Genomic DNA, 17,609 nt, shown 5'->3' with positions numbered 1-17,609 from the left:
GTTCCTTACTTTCATAAAACCACTTCTCTCGCACAATGGTCACAGTTGCTTCACATCCCATCCCCGTCAGGGTTGCAGTCTATACTCATCTTTGTCTGTATGTAAGGAAGGACATGGAAAAGAGATAGCCTCCTAAAATCAACAGGCTTTCTAATACAGCCAAGCACAAGGGCATATGTCTAGGTGTATTTCTTGATCAAGAATTACATGATGAAAATAGTAACTGGTTACATCCAGGACGGGTGATCAACAAACTGCTTTAATGCTGTGACAGAGCTGGGGCCATAAGAAACTTAGTGGACCTTGGATTTTGTTTGTCAAAAAGAAGGTCAAAGACTTGATTACAGCCTCTGGGTTCCTCCACAGCAGTAGAGAACTATTTAAGTTAGAAGATAATGCTTAAAGGCTGGTGTTTGGAAGCTTTGACTGGTTAATACAAAGCTGAAAGCTCACTCCACTTACTTCTGGGCCTATGCATTTGAAGCACTATTTCTGTTGCTTTTCCAAACATCATGGCAGTACTATTGTCGGCAGTGCTCCTTAAGGTAGCCTTTGGAGGGATGGACTTTTTAAGTGTTTTTCATTCCACTGGACTGAACATGATAACCTAAGAATAAAAAATAAAGCATCACTTTCTGGTCAGAGCAGCTATCGGACTTAAGTTTAGCAGCTGCTTTCTATAATATTACTATGAATTACACATGCTGCATATTAAGACTGACAGATCCAAAGGGTAGATTAACCTCCGTAAAATACTTCTCATTAAAATTTCACTTCAGGCAGACACTAATTGTAAAAGACATATTGACACCCTTAAAAATGTTGCTAGCCATTTGGAAGTTTGCTTTTTATTTGAAAGTCATAGTAATGAGACTTTCCGTTTTGGAAATAACTCAGGTAGGTGATAATGCTGAAATAGAAATCCTTCAAAATCTGAATCAATAATGGAAAACCTGTCAAACTTTTAATTATACTGCTGTAAAAGCCAGTCAGGTTTATAATACAGAATTGTAGCACGGAGCGGAAGTCACAGGAATTTTTTTTTTTTTTTTTTTTGCCAACTGTTACCACAGAGAGCAGATCCTTTCCTAAATGAGGGTAAATCAGGGCTTGTCTAGATTAGGGAATTTGCAGTGCTGTAATTACATCAATGAACCTGCAAATCCTTAACGCCTCTGCATCCCACGGGCAGTGCAAGCTTTCTCTTAAGCCACTGTAGCGCACACAAGCCCTGAGCTGATACTCTGCGGGCCTTTTTGGCAAACTCTTCTCTTGTTCTGCCAATCACTGCTATTGCCCGTTCTGTGTGAAAATGCGGAGGGATTAGAGGGCAGGTGTGAAGAGGCTGCTAGACTGCTAAACGCTGTTCTGCTGGGGGCACAGAGGGCTGTAATGCATATGTAGAAGCTGGTCTGTTCATCCATAATAGCTTTCAGCAGAAGAAGGCTCAGCACAAGTAAAGCTAGCAGATCTGAGTCTGCCATCTTCCTTTGTGACTAATTAGCCACTAATTAACCACTACTAATTACTTTATAGAGACTTCTTTTTTAAAATCTCTTTGAATGTGGCATAATAGAGTAGCAGTCACTGCAAAAGCACCACTCACATCCACTAAAACATTAATATTTTGCTTTTTAAATGACATGCAAAACTGTAATTATAAACTGCCTCTGAATAAGAGACAGCGAGCATGGTAAAGAGGTCAGCAGAGGACCTGTTTAGTGTATCATTGAACACTGGGTCAAAAGTGCTTGTCTTTGTTCAAAGCCAGACTAAAAAGACTTTTTGCTGGGAAACTAACCTTGCTAGGGTGTCATATGAAATCCTTTGCGATGTTTCCGCTGCCTTTGTCAGCTTTCAGGCTAGACGCAGGAGCTGTTCTTCAGCACACTCTGCTCATGTATTCGTATAGCCACTGGCCTTTTACCTGCTCCTGCTTTGGACCTCGCTCAGCAGCCTCCTAATAACTAGCCAGAGGTGCGTGCAGTGAAGCTGTTTGCCTGCTTGTGGCCTGGCTTCCTTCTCAGCGAAGCAGTGGGACTGCTTCTGTGGCTATGGCTTTTTGAGCCCCAAAAGGAAAATTGGAAGGATAGTGGTGCAGGCTAGGGAGGACTGCAGCGAGCAAGACCTCATGAATAGTCCGGCACCAATGCACGTGTTACTGAGCCGCATGGGATCCACCTGCTCCACAGCAGCCTGCACCTCACGCTAACAGGGAGAGCAGCACTGGCAGAGAGGCAGGGGCTGCCTAGAGTCTGCAGAGCCCTCTGCACCCCTCAGACTCACCACGTGGCAACCCAGAACCCCGGCTCAGCTGTGTGCCAGCGTCCCACTGCGTTTCCTAGCTCGTGGCGGGGGGAAATCCGGGGATAAACTTCAAAAGTCTAGGCATCCAGGGACTAGAAACCTGGGGCAGCGCGATGGCGTGAATTGGCCGCTCAGTCTAGATGCCACTAATTACTCATGCTAGCGAGCGGGAGCATGCTAGCACGGGACTGGGAGACAGGGGTCTGGCCCGAGCTGCCCTCGGGGCTGGCTGCACGGCTTGTGCAATTCGCCCCGCTTGCACCTCAGTCTCCTCGCCTCCCGGACGTTTCCTGTGATCCACTGATCGAAAGTGCTCGTAGGTAACATTTCCTATTCAGTACATGCAGTTACATAACTGAAGCATAAGATTGGCCCTCAATAATTAGAAGAAAAGAGAAAAAAGTTTTTTTATCATCTTTGACTCTTTCATTTTGTCTTCAATAATCTCTGCACATTTACTTTCAGAAGGAAAAAAGAAAAACTACTTCATGACTGCCTTGGTTCAGATCACAGAACCCCTCAGAGGCCTAATGTACTCAGACTAAATTATTATTATTCACTGTTGTGTCTGAATTTAATGTTGTTACAGTATTTTCATTACCCTTATTCTCTTTCCGTTATACATTAGGCATATTATGTCTTAATTCAATGCTGAATTGCCAGAATATTTGAAATACAATTTCCTCCTCTCATTTTGCTGCATTCTCTGATGTGTTGTATATTTATATAATAGTAATTTTTGACATGGTAACTAGATTTATATTTTGTTCTGTCAGGAAGCATACCCTGTAAAATAAACTGAATGCAATCACAATTTCTAAGCTGTGTCACCTGTTACAAAAAGGAAATGCAACACGACTCTTGATAACTAGCCTTGGACAGTTCTGCCAGAACTAGGTTTAGATTCTTTGCCCCTTCTAGCTTTCCTAAGGTTAACCTAATTACGAAATACTTAATGTGAATCAAATTTGTCCTCAGACTGGTTAAATTTTCAAGATCAAATCTTCTAGTCATCTCTGGTTTTTTCACGCTAAATTGGCTGACCTTTTTCTCCTTCTTACTAATAGGGTGCTGAAAAAATTTTGCTAATGAATGAATCTGGGGAACTGCAGGATCTCTTAACCAAAATTGAGGTAATTGTATTTCTGCAGACATAAGGAACATATACTGAATATTTGCAATTGAGAACTTTCTTTTAATCTCTTCCTTTCCCTCTGTTCTACAATGATGATCTGATTGGTTTTGCTCTTTGAATGAGCAATAGCATAATATCATAGCACACTAAGTTTTAGAAGATGTGGGTGGCCCTAACATGAAACACATGATTTTGCCATAGCAGGAAAGGCAAGTAGTTTTCTCTTTCCTATAACTTTTGACATCATCTTTAGGATTTATTCTTCACCATGCCCTGGAAAAGTCAGGCCTGCTGTGTGGATGCTCCACCACTTCTCTGTGTCCTGCAGTGTCTGTGCCTGGAACTTGCTAATGACCTGCTTTCTGGTTAGACCGAAAGCTGGACATCTAGAAAATATGGGCAAATGCTAGGAGTGTCAAATTACACAAATTACACAAATTTCAAATTACAGGTTGAAAATTATGCCTTTCTCCAGCTCATAGTTCATCCTGTCATTTCAGATTTTCTGAGGGGGATTTGTGTTTTATTATAAAGAGTTGATACACTCTCCCTGGGGACACCAGAAGTGCAGGCCTGCTACTCTTTACTTTGCTATAAGCTAGGATCTTTACTGGCCATCACTTTTCCACTAATCTTGTGATATTGGTTCCCAAGGCATTTTGTGTTTTCCTTTGGATATCCTGCAACAAAGAACATTTTTGGGGGATGCGTGTCATAATGTCTGTATTACACGGAGCGCTGTGTCCTTAGAAAAGCAGTGTTCTATTATTATCTGTTTATCTTGAAATCACCCCTAACCAAGTTAAGATAGCATACAAACTTAAGAAATATTCAACTTCAACATTAAAAATAGATAACATGGAGATGGTATTTGTGAAAGACACTTAGGAAGGAATAAAAGAAAGCTACATCTAGTTGCTTTAGCTCTAAGATTAACTCTAAAAGGTTTATCTCTCCCTGCATTTAGCTCTCAGCAGCTATACCATGCATTTCTATACCATGCATTTTATGTCATATTCATCAAAGAAAATCTCTTTTTGTGAAGCATGTTGGTTTCTTATGGCTATTCTTTTTCCTGGAGTCCTCCTAAAGTTCCAGTCAGACTGAGGGTTATTCACCTCTCTCTTATTCAGGAGGCAGGTTTGACACCACACAGTAAATTGTGGTTTGCATCATCTTTTTGGAGATATAAATGTTCCTTTGCAGAGCAGGTTCTACCTTCTGCATTTGCCTGGCCTGTTCCTTAACGCAGCAAAGCCTCCCTTGTCTCATGACTCAGTGTATAGATTTCTGTATAAACTGCAGAAGAATATGCTGGGTCTTATATTTAACATATAACCAGAAACAGTTGAACAAATGTATACATGTGTTTAATGCATGCAGCATTATCGTTGCCTGACTGAGACCAGACAGGATGGGAATAAACCTCCTTAACATTTTTCATTGGTTTGGAATGAGTTATCCCCAAATCCTACTTTTGAGGAGTCCTATAATATCCTAGCCCAATGTGTGTCCTAATCTTAGGACAGAAAGTACTTCTGAAAGACAAGCAACGCCAGGCTACAGCAGACTGGGATAACTGCTAACCGAATACCACCACTGCTTCAAACACATGTCATAGCCTGCTGTTTTTTATTACGAAAATGGCTTTGCCACAGCTACAAGAGGCAGCTGTGTTTCCTCATTACTGAAGATACAGAGCATGGTTACACAATCGTTTATTGGAAGGAAGTGATCATTTTTCAAGGAACTAAGCTAAAATAACTTTGTATTCGGCTTTTCTTAGCTCTCTTAACTGCATGTAAAGGTAATTATTTACAAACCTAACAAGCAATAAAGAATTACATGACTTAAAATATTATTCTTTTAAAATTTTGAGATTAATTACAATAACGTCCAATGAAGTAAACTGCTATAGTAAATTGTGGTAGATGTGGGCCCTTCTGAGATAAAAAATAATATTAATTTTACATTAAATTCTTGTAAATACCTTCCCTGGAAAAGTTAATAATAGAAGTTTTTTGCCTGGTGAAGAGGAATGGCAGGTTTATGAGCTACAGGGCAAAAAAAAAAAAAAAAAAAGTAGGAGGAGGAAAAAAAGGCTTTTCTGGTTATCTAACATACCACTGCATTTCTAGCTTGCTTGTCCCACATTAAAAAATCCCATATTACTTTGATTTTGTTTGACAGATGCATCTTTAAATAGTCTATTAGTCATGCTATCTCTTCTACTTATGCATAAGGGTAAACTAATGGACCCATCACGTATATAGCAAATCCTTTAGGCAAAAAAGCTTGTGCAAGTGTTTTGCAGAAATTTGCCACCCTAGAGAAATTTGCTCTACAGCTGCTGTGCACCAGCCCAAACATCGTTGCATGGGTAGTATAGACAAGTGAAATAATAGGAAGATGCTTCTACATGACAGCCAGAAGGATTCTCCAGAATGGCAGCAGCAACAAGAATAATGCATTGCTCAACAAAGAAAGTGTTTCAGCCTGCCTCTTCACATTCATCAACATTCATAAGCAATGCCCTGGGTTATTCCCACTGGACACTGCAACAACTCACTAGCCCTGCTGGGGCATGCCGTATATTTTGGAGAAATCTGCATTGCACTGTATGTCACACCCACTTGAAAATACATATCTGTAGATTAAGCCTCTGTGAGACAGATTTTCTGCTATATCAAACTGATATGGACTTCAAGGAAGCCAAAATGACTTACTTCAGCTAAGAATCTTCCCCTCCTCATATTCTACCATGTCTTTTTTAGTAGTTTTGCATGTTGATCTGAGTTGTTAATAGGCAAATGTTCATTTTAAGAGTTTTGCAGTGCTCCTCATTTTTTTAATGAAGCGACAAAAAGGGCTATGTTATCTGTATACATTTTAGTATAAGCTAGTAGTAATATTTTATAACTAATTTTTTAATAGTGCATAATTCCTCAGAGTAACACTAGCAGGGATTGTATGAGTAACACTAGCAGGGATTATATGGATTACCTTTCTTTCTTTGTAAATAAATCTATAAAGTCTTCACTCAACAATAAAGCTACATAATTCTGCTGCGGTAAGTACACAATGTGTTTGTACCTTTAATTTCTCTGACATAGAACTTTAAGGCAAACATTACATAAACTTGCAACATTTTCAGTAAGTGGAACTTAAAATGTCTTTGAAATCTCTTCTTTTATTCTCTATTATCTCTAATCCAATACAAAATAAAGTAACATTATTGTTTTATTCAGGAATTAGGACAATTAAGGGGGCCCAAGAACTGTTGAATATTGATGATATTTCTCTTTTACAGTTAAAGCTTCGCTGTTCTACACCAATAAATTTGAATATACCACTTTTTCCTCAAGCACTCCTTGTCAGAAGCTATGAATCACTCTTTTGATCAGCTCTAAGAGGAATAACATGTAATTCAGCATGAGCATGCAAACTATAAAAGTCATTATATTTCAACATACACCAGCAAAAATATAATGTCAACATAAACTGCCTAGAGTTTAGAATTCATCAGCTAAAATACCTGGGAGAGCTGATCTAGACCTAAGAAGACATTAGAGTAATGCACACAGGCAATTACTTAGCTACTTATTTTGGAAAGTATAAACTCAGTCTACTAAGATACGTTGTTCTAGATGAATGAACCTGCAGTGAGCCTGTCTGACCGCTGCATGTGTGTCTGAAAAGGCAAATTTACTGGTGTTGCACGGTGCTATACCTTGGGATGGGGCAGTGGAAATTTCTCAAAAAGGGGACCAGAATGTGTAGTCTCTGTTGTCCTGGAGCCCTCATTGTCCTGGAGCTTATGGTGGTTGATGAAGTAACATCTTTGTCTTTCTTACTTTCTTCTTTGAGCAGAGAGTCCAGCATCCCCACGAGTGCCCCTCTTGTGGGGGCTTTGGTTTCCTTCCGTGCTCAGTGTGCCATGGGAGCAAGATGTCTGTGTTTCGGAACTGTTTTACGGACTCGTTCAAAGCCCTCAAGTGCACCGCTTGCAATGAGAATGGCTTACAGCGCTGCAGAAGCTGTGCAGGCTAAGAATGGCATCTCCACATGTGCAGCCTCATTTTATGGTACTGCAGCAGTTTGTAATATGATTTTTTAAATTAATCTGTTTATCCAATTCAGTCAATAAAAATCCGTTTGTAGTAAACTTCTGCTGGTTTGATCATTGGAGCCATTTAAACTTAGGCCACGGACTATGTCATGAACTCTGAAGTATATGTTTCTGCATTCTTTATACAGAAGATTTGTTGTTTATCAACGTTATCTTTATTGGCCCTTTGAATATGAAGTCTTGCCATTTTCTGCAGGTCATCAGCAATAGTTTGTGTTTCTGCTCCCAGAGTCCTGAGTCATGTCCTCAAGATTACGGCAGAGCAAAGCCTAACCTGCAGATCTGTTGAGTAGCTGCCGCTTGCCAGACCAGTGAGAATAAAAATTTTATGATATGGACTAGCCCAAACCCATTCCATTTAGACTTTGACTGAAAAGTCTCTGAAAGCTAGCCTGTGGCTATAATTAACATTGTCTGAATATTAAGTGGCAACAGAAGAACAGAACTGTTTCTTAAAAGCCTCATGAATCAGCTTTCACTTTCAGTACTGCTTTGCTTTCAGCACTAAATCAATGTCATTAGACAAAGTTACATAAATATATAACATTGTAGATGTTCATAACCATTGTTATACTATCACAGAGCTGTATGATCCTACATACTATACACTGGAAACTACAGTGATCAAGTGAGATGACAATATAGCTTTATAAAGTGCAGAGAGAGTTATTCAGGATGAGATTTCTGCTTTTTCAGCTTTTTTCAACTGTAATGGTTCAAGATCTAGCCTGGCACAAACTTTTCAGGGCACTTGTTCTTTCCAGGAGGTCTGCTGGTCTACACCCATCTAGACAACTCCAGTAATTTGTCATTTTTGGTGGGTTTCCCCAACATGAGCACAAGAGGATTAGCCAGTAGTTAGTCTGAATGCGTTGGCTTTGGGCTCTCCACGTGGGATACATTCTAGTTTGGAAGTGCATGCACTTCCACAGAGTACTTTTTTAATGGAGTGCTACTTGCCATCTTCTTCTTACACTAGCACTGCCTCTCTTCTTGTTTCTGCTTATTCCTGTCCATATGGAGGTCTAGCACTGTGTTGTAATTGGTATTGCCTAGAAAAGGCTTCCATGGTAGGCTTTGCATCCAGCCCAAACTAGTTTAGCAAACCTTAAGCCATGTCACTTCTTGTTCTTTGCCTCATCTCCTGTTAAACAAGCTATGAAGCTGTGCTGCTGGGGGTTGCGTTAGGGCAATCTGCAGTATTAGAGGGTATTTACTGTGGTGGAGGAGCCCATTTCCCTTCCCTCTTCCCTATAACAGCTTGCCCTGAACATTTGAATCTAAAGGATTCATGCATATTCTGTAAGTCATCTAACGGTTTTAGCAGCCTTAAATGTGCTGTAAGCTCCTACAGCTCCTGCGGTTCTGTGAGGCTCAGAGGAAGCATCTGGACCTTTTGCGTAACAAGAGAGAGCACATTTTCTGCAGAGGTCATCTACAATGCTTAGCAGCACCCCAGCTATTATACTGTGAACTACATACATGCTTAACATTTTACTGAATAGGGACAAGAAAATACAGTTCCCTTCTCGTATTTAACACCACCATGGAGACATAACCTCCATTTCTGGCCAGTATTGATGTCCGGATTGGTGTGACAAGGAATGAAATGTAGCCTAAAGGAAAATATTGATGCTTAGAAACTAAGTGTCTCTAATACATGAAAAAGTACTTTTTGAGCTGTTAATAAGCAATCAGTCTAGGGGTGAGCACATTCACAGTAGAGAATGGCACACTTAGTATTGCATAAACAAACTCACCCTTGAGGGAAATTACTGTTGAAGAAAATGCAGGTTTCTCTGTGGTACTGCAGTCCCAGTCTTCATCCTGAGAAGACATTTTGCATGATGAGATGGTCATTATCACCATTCTTCCACAGAAGCACCATATAGCCAACTTCTTATAACTGCCTGAAATATGTTACACTTTATTAGAGAAACTAAAAGTCTTCATAGATCTGGAATAAGTATTTGAAGCTGGTTTTCCCACATCCTGGGCAATCTGCCTAGTTATTCTCTCCTCTCTCATTCCCACTAAACAGTGCCCATCATGCACCTCACTATAACATCCTTTTGAAAAAACCTTTCTAAAATCTTGTTTTTTTGTTGTGCATCAGTTCGTTGTTTGCTAAAAGGAATATTCACAGGGGCTAGCTTTGAGCAATTAGTTTATAAATCTAAGAAGTTTTATGTTTGCTTGGTTGTTATAAGGTCAGTGAGGAGAAATAGGCTTCCCCTGAAAGAGATGCCGAGACCCTAAGTAAAGTTTCTTCCTGGAATTATCCCCAGTGACCATGCAGGAAACCTAGCAGATTGTCCTAACCTAAGCACTAGCTTTCTAATGGAGGCTACAGGCAGATGAGGCAACCCCTCCCTAGTTCTTTTTAGAAGAAGAAATGATAAAAACAGAAGATTAAGTTTTGGTAATAACTTTTTTTCAGAGCGCTTTTTAAGAAGATTAGAGGATAATAGTTAAACCCGTAGTGCTCACAAAAGGAGCAAGAAACCTACAATAGATTTCCGGTACCGGAAAATTTCTTGGTTTTTTTCTGTCATCAAGTGAATTACCAGCCTTTTTGCTCCAGCTGTATTCTCCTTGTAGCCTGCATTAAAAATAAAAGGAGATAATAGCTTGTGCAAGAAGAGGGTTTTTTTTATTACATGGCATACTAACCTTGCAAGAGTTTTGAATTTGGCTCCTTAGCTCACCAGTCTATAAGCATATTAGCATATATGAGTGAGTAACAGAGACCAAGGCAATCCTTATCCTGCCTGCTTTGCAAAATAATCTCCCTGACCCCGAAACGAGAATGGTTTGGAGTTCTAAGTCCTGTAGCTAGTAGCATGCATACCAGTGGCCGGCATATTCTCCATATTGATATGCTATGGCGATAAGATGGCCTGGCTTTACAAGGTTTCAAGTCCCAGGCTATGACATTATGCCACTTGTTCTCCGATTTTCTATGACATTAATTTTCCATTTCCTTTTTTTTTTTTTTAATGAGTTCCAGCTACTGGTTATTTTCTTGAAGAAGAACTGTAAAATAGAAACTAAAAAATGTTGAAGCAAACTTTAGCTTCCAGATCAGGACCATTAGAGACCTAGCAGACTCAAAAGCACTGATATAACTTGAAACTTCATGGGTAAAATCAGGCACCCTGTGGCAAAGACCCCTACTAACTGATAAATAAAGCTATAATTTCAGGTATAAGCAACACAGACTCTGTCACAACTGCTCTATAGTTTGTATTTATCACACTAACTAGTTGACCAGAGAAATATGATGCTTCAGTATATAACTAACATGCAGAATACGTGCTTTGCTGACTTCCTAGCTCTTTTGAGAAGAGAAAACTTGTGAACTAACTCTGCCCGACTAACAAAACTGAAAGAGACATAAAAAGCTTATTTAAAACAGAGGGGAAAACAAATAGAAGAAAACAGAAAATACTGCACTGTGTATGGTATGGATAACCCCTTCTGGCTAATTTCCACACAGAGAACAACTGGCCCACCGTGAGGCAGAGAAAGAAGCATATAAGGACGATTTTCTAAAGCAAAATCAAATGCTGATGTTGTGAGAACTAACAATTGAATTCATCCTTGGCTTGAGATCTCTGTGGAAGTCCTTTGTCTGTTCACCGTCTACACATGCTCACTCAGGCGTGAGATAAACCTGTACTCTACTAAGTCACGCATGCAAATTTTCAGTGAGTGGGAGATGATTAGGAACTGCTTTTGAGCTTTCTTTTCTCCTTACTGGCCTGAAGTTTGGCTTCAAGGCTGCTGTAGCAGTTTTTCCTCCACAAGTTCTGATTATATTATTTAATGAACTTTTTTGGTTTCACAGTCTTGGGGAGTAGTTTGCTTTTTTAACGCACCAATGGGCATTCTTTTGCTGTAGGAGAAATCCAGCCATTTCTTACTAAGAAATAGTGCCTCTAGGAGTTGATTTCCATTCAGTCTCTGGTTATTTCCTTCATGCACTATTTCTAAAGATATATGAAAACAGATAGACTGTCTTACCAGTCGACAGCCTACAATAATAAAATATTTTATATTTGTTTGGAATGAGGAGAGTTTTTGCAGGCAATCCTGCATAGGCAAGCTTGGCCTTTTACTACATCTCTATAAACATAACAGATGTAAAACTTACTGACCTCCAGTTCCTAATTCTAAAGTCTACTGCTCCCAAACACGGTCCTCAGCAAAACGAGAATCATTCCAGTGACTTAAATTGTTATCTGATTGGGTCTAGCATATATTCTCTTCACCACCAAAGCACTGTGAAATATGGAGTTACCCAATTAACTCTGTATAATGTATGATATAAATACCTTTTCAAAAATAAGACTGCTTTGTGCTTTTAATCCCTCCAAGACGTTCACTCAATTTATGAGTTAATCTGCCACACCCAGGAACCCATAATCACAGCTATGAGTGAGGATGCGTTCACACCTGGGGAACATTTGCGCTATCCTTGATGCGTGGAGGCTTCAGGTTAAACAGACGGAAGGGTCACAGCCTGCAGTATGTTCCAGATGGGGCAGGAATAAAAGAAGATGCAGTTTCCCAGGCTGCTGCTGTGCATATAGCCACAGTGGATGTGATGGTGCAGAGCAGTGAGTGGGTGCTCCATGTGTGCAGCGCTGGAGTGCTATGTGTGGAATGGGTCTGGCGCTGGATGCGGCATAGCATTGATGTGAGGTTGCCTTTCCCCCTTAGCATGGAAGGGGGTCCTCGCAGCTCTGGGGGCCTCTAGCAGTGTGCAGGTGCCAAGATCTGCTCTGAGAGCATGTGAGACTGGTCAGCTGGACAGCAGCTAGTAGCAAAATCAATCATTATGAATGAAAATTACTTATTCTTATGAATGAAAAGAATCAGGTAGGTCTTGAAACATGAGAAGTTAGTTCTGTTGTAAGTAAATATGTATTGGAAGAAAATTTACTATTTTTAATTTTAGTGTCATGTGAAAAAATAACAACAAATTCCTGAGAGTTTTTGGTTTTATTAACAAAAAGGAAATGAATTTTTGCTGAATTTGCTGAATTGCAAGTTGAGTTGAAGTTGCTGAATTTTTTCATGAGAAAAAGAGTAATGTCAGACACTTCAGGTTTTTTTTTTTTATTAGCTATTGCTATTGCCTTTGTATTATTGCATTAAAACTATCTTTGTTCAATTAGCCTGAAATGTGTAATTCGACCACAAAAGCATTCAACAGGAAACATTTATGTCCTAAATAATTTAGCAAGTAGAAGAATTTGGATTGCTCAGATTACTTTAAATAATTTAGAGTTGATAGTAGAAGGCATTGTAATTTAACAAAGATTTGAAAAGTAAAAATTATTAAAAATAAATCTTTTTATTTAATCCCATTTTTCTTTCTTCTTGCATTAATTTACTTAGGGGTGATGAATCAGGAAATAATTGCACTAGAAATAAAGGGCTCTGAACAAAACTTGCATTTTAAGCTTCTTTTGGCTTATCAGCGCTACTTTGAAAAATTGCTTTTGAATAAATTAAGATTCATGAAATTCAATAAGTTCTGCACTCAAGGAAAGCCTCACTGCAGCAAGATGTATACTGCCTGCATTGTTTCTCTCTTTGGGGCCTTATATTTATTATTTTCCTCTGATGGAAGGCCTTATTGAAAATGAAGGTTTATTTTAAAAAAAGATAAAAGACACTTTACATATAGCAAAAGTCACTGTATTTTTTTGACATGAAATTTGAAAATATACTGCAAGGTAATGGTCTCTGGTAGTTGACAGGGTTATATTTTGGTCTGGCGAAAAAAACCTCCTACACAAAGGAGAGAAAGATTATATGCCCAGATAGAAGGATTGACTACAGTTGTTATTTTTATTATTGATCATGCAATAATAGATAAATCTGTTCACAATTGATAAATAGTGATTAATAAAAAATCATCAAAAGTCATAATTTAAATGTGAACATTCATAATTATCACTTAATAGTTGTTGTTTTGGTTTATAATATTGAATCTGGATGCGCTCTTATCTGCCAGATGCAGGAGAAATTTTTCTGATCTTAATTCAGTTAAATTATAAATGAGTGAGCATGACATGCTTACCAGGCATCACTAAATTAGAGTATTCTCTGAATTCCCAGTGCTACTTTTGTATTGCTGTTCCTATTTGCATCACTGTCCCTGGCTTGGGCCAAAGTCCAATAGGCTGAAGAAAGCCTGGACTCTGTCTTACCCCTGAAGTTCAATTACACATGAATTGTTTCCATCCCAAGTGAGGATAGCACAACAGTAGGACAGATGCTGTGCTCCGACAACAAAAAAACCCTCCAGAACTGTGGAATGCTATATTTGTGTGTAATCAGATAGAGAGGAGACAAAATCAACAGCTCCGTCCACGTAATTAAAGGACTCAGTAGAAACTGCCATTCTTTTTTTATATTAAATATAAGCATAAAAATCCTAAACTGTCGTCATCATTATTCATACATTTGAGATATTAAAATCATTGCTTTTAGTAAGCTAGAAATTTTGCTGCTTCTCATTGCAGCTTGATGGTAATTTCTGTAAAATTTTACTTTTCGTTGCAACCACAAAATAAAATCGACTAGGATACTATCAAATGATAGGTCTGTAGTTTTAAAGGTAAGTAGATTATTAATCCATCCATCAGTTGAAATCTCGGGAGGAGCAAAAATAACTAAAGCAAGATTAGCATAGACAAATAAATCAAAAAGTTTAGACTGCTGTCCTATTAGTGTTTTAGAGATGCCCATGAAAGGGCTTTCTGAGGGATTCAAAATTTTATAACACGGCTGTTTGCTATTTGATGAAGTCCTCTTGTGATAGTCCGCCTGAGCTTCCTGGGCACACAGGCAACTGGTATTACGTTGCCTTTCTTCATGCCTCATGTTCGTTTACCATTTGGGACATAATTATCATATATTTGTCAGTTTCTTCTCACTTACCTTTGACATTTGAATGTGAAAGTTTAAAAAAAAAAAAAATCCTTTCCTTTTTCTTTAGCCACCATAGCTGGTCTTCCAGCACATACTTCACGAGCAATATGGATTGAAAAACTCTGTAATATTTTTCCACATTTATTATCCACTCCTTTATCTGGTCTATGATGGTAATAAGTCTTTGCTATGGCAGCCTATACTTCTCACAAAGCATCTAATGCTCAATGCTGCCAAATATGTCATGCCGTACTTTGCACTTACCTTCAGCCAGCTTGGTATGTCTACTTATTATATGATTTACAGCCTCAAGGCCTAGCCACCAATCCTATTTTTTTGTCTTGGAACTTTTCTACCATCTATCTTTACTGTACTGTAACGTCTGGTCTAGAATGTGCTGCTAAACAATAACCTAGTGTTAGAATTTGATCATAGATTCACTTATTTCATCCTTTCTCCCTCAGAGAGTTTATCCATTCAGTTTAATACAGATACATTCCACCCTGTTTTAGTAAACGCTCAGCTGGGGTCAGCCTTTGTCTTCCACTGTTCCTGACAACAGAAAATCTGTCCACATCTCACTTGATGCTTATTGCTTTGAGTGGTGGCATTAACCTCCTCTCCCTCCATCCAGTGAACAACTGCAGAACAGCAGAGCCACAGTGGTGAGTATCATTTTTTGCCTTAACTTTATAGTGAGCTTAATTTTTCAAGAGTTTCAGTAAATCCCCCAAGTACTCTTTCCAATATGTCACCTCATATTGATAATAACAGTAATAATTACAAACCAATAAAGTATTTCCTGGCTGTGAATTTCAAAGCATTTTATAAACAGTGAATATCATCACAGCTACTCTGAATGGTACATCAGATTTAATTTCCCTGTTTTAAAGATAGAGGCAGTGATAGAATGAAAATTAACCTCAGTCTCTAGACAAAAGAAACCTTTGCTGATTCCTAGGTTCACATAGAAGTTTTAGGGCAGAATTAGCAACTCGCTAAGTATTTTGTCCAACAAAACTTTTCTTTGAAGTTCTTTACACTTTTTTAAGCATAAGGTTTTCAGCAACCTTGTCTGAGAAACAAGCAGTTTCTGATCATCCTTCTTTCCTCACCTGAGGCTACTAGATGCCTGAGAGTAATTAAATTGTGGCATATACCTGTAGCATGGCTGTTTTGACTTTTAAAATCTGTTCATGTATAAAAATCAATTTTATTGTAAAGTAAATAGACGATAAAATTTTTATCGTCTAAGCTTGCTCTAACATTAAGCAAGAGATTCACTATGTCATCAGTGTTCATTAGAAATAGACTTCAATGGTAACATGCTGGTAGCAAGTCTGGTTACATTTTCTTATTTTTATCAGGATTTGATTCTCTGACTTATTTAAAACTATTAATATTTTCAGCAGTCTGAGGCTCTCTGAGGTTCTTGCATGTAATAGCACAAGACGATCATATCATGCCTGTAGAAGCAAGAATTCATGTTTCATAATAAGAGAAATCACCACTTTTTTTTTTGAAAAATCCCATATTGCTTTTTCATTTCAGAGCATGTGTGCTTAGTGATACTTTTCCGGCAAGTTGCAATTGAAACTGGCTGCAAATATTTTGCCATTTCACTGTAGAGATATGAGAATTAGTAAATGCTATTGCTGTTACTAAAATACTGGAAAATGTCTTATCCATGAAAGACAACTGTTACCTCAATTGAAAGAGAAAGAGCTCAGTGACAACACATGTGCTGGCTGGATCCTTTACATGGCTGAAGGAAAAAAGAGCAACACCCTTTGTGTATGAATTTTTAAACATTTAGCTGTTAAATTAAATCAATCAAATTAAGATTATTGACTAGATATAATTTACCTTCCTACTCTTACACGCTTTTGTTCTAGAGCTCAATATGTATGCAGTCTGTCCAGAATCCTTTCTTTCCTTTGAAAGGAGACTAAGTAAAGCAGAAGTTATTAATTACTGTAAGTGACATCATTATTGGCTGAAGAAAACCATCACTGAAAAATGAAACTCAGAATAATAAAGCCCCTTTTTTCCTTCCATTGCTTCTGAAGCAAATAATGCAAACCCTTGTCCCATTGGCCTCAGGAATTTGCATTGCTGATCTCATTGTGCAGGTGGCATTCTTTTTAACTGCAAAATTGTCAGAGGTGCGTCTAAAGCTGTATTTTGAAGGTGCATTTTTTTAGTACAATACTTATGACTTTCTCTAGTTTTTGTCAGTGATCGTTTGTTAACTTTGATTCGTACTTTCAGTCCTGCATGAGGCATGATGAAAGACTGCAGAACTTCAGCAGAGGCTTTGGATATTGCATTATATCACATGTACAACAATGCCTTCTACAACCTGCTTGCCTAATGACACAGAATTTTGAATTAAATGGCATCTATAGCTACCACTTGTAGTGTACCTCCATGAATAGGAAAAATCTATGTCATAACTAACAAAAATGTCAGATATTGGATAATGGTTCTGTGTTTCATAAAATGAATGTAACTGTCTTCCATGTTAATAAACCCAAATATGACAACCATGATTTTTGTTACAGTTGCGAAGTAACCTCTTTGAGCATGTTACATCATACGATCTGCTTTAAGCTTAAGAATTCTTAATTGTGAATGTGTATAGACCTATCGTTAATACGAGGTGTTCTAGATGAGATATAAATATTTTTATTTATACCTAAAAATACAAAGGAAATTTAAAAGCTATCTAAAGGATTCTATTTATAGTGTCTTCAGTTACACTTTGTAACAATATCTTTGTTTCAGAGAAAATGAGCAAAAATATATTGTCTATTTAAAATATACTTTTAACCAGTAGCAGTACAAATCTCATAATCAAGAGGTCTAGTAATGAAACCATATGCTGGAGAGAAATGTGTACTATTGGCATATTTTAGTGTAAAATAAAAAAAGTGAAGGCAAACACAGTATGTTCTAATGCATAAATGAACATAGCAGGTGTAAATTAAATTAGTTCTATTTACTTATGCCATATAGTGTAGTATATAGTATACAGTATCCCTACCTCTACAGATATCTATCTTTCTACCTATCTTTCATTTTATTCAA

The 17,609-nt window shown here is 38.2% G+C and overlaps 1 protein-coding gene across 1 annotated transcript in view; it reads left to right on the top strand.

Moving 5' to 3' along the window:
- GRXCR1 (glutaredoxin and cysteine rich domain containing 1) overlaps window positions 1-7,611 on the top strand; it is a 41,924-nt gene extending 34,313 nt beyond the window's left edge. Inside the window, exons 3-4 of the mRNA XM_068941000.1 lie at window positions 3,375-3,440; window positions 7,313-7,611. Coding sequence (XP_068797101.1) covers window positions 3,375-3,440; window positions 7,313-7,492 — 246 coding nt within the window. The 3' untranslated portion in view covers window positions 7,493-7,611. The remainder of the gene's footprint in view (window positions 1-3,374; window positions 3,441-7,312) is intronic.
- Window positions 7,612-17,609: the final 9,998 nt, after the last annotated feature.

This window comes from Struthio camelus, chromosome 4, assembly GCF_040807025.1.
Source record: "Struthio camelus isolate bStrCam1 chromosome 4, bStrCam1.hap1, whole genome shotgun sequence".
Classification (NCBI taxonomy): Eukaryota; Metazoa; Chordata; class Aves; order Struthioniformes; family Struthionidae; genus Struthio; species Struthio camelus.
The sequence above is the reverse complement of the archived record's forward strand: the minus strand, read 5'-3'. Positions and strand labels throughout refer to the sequence as shown.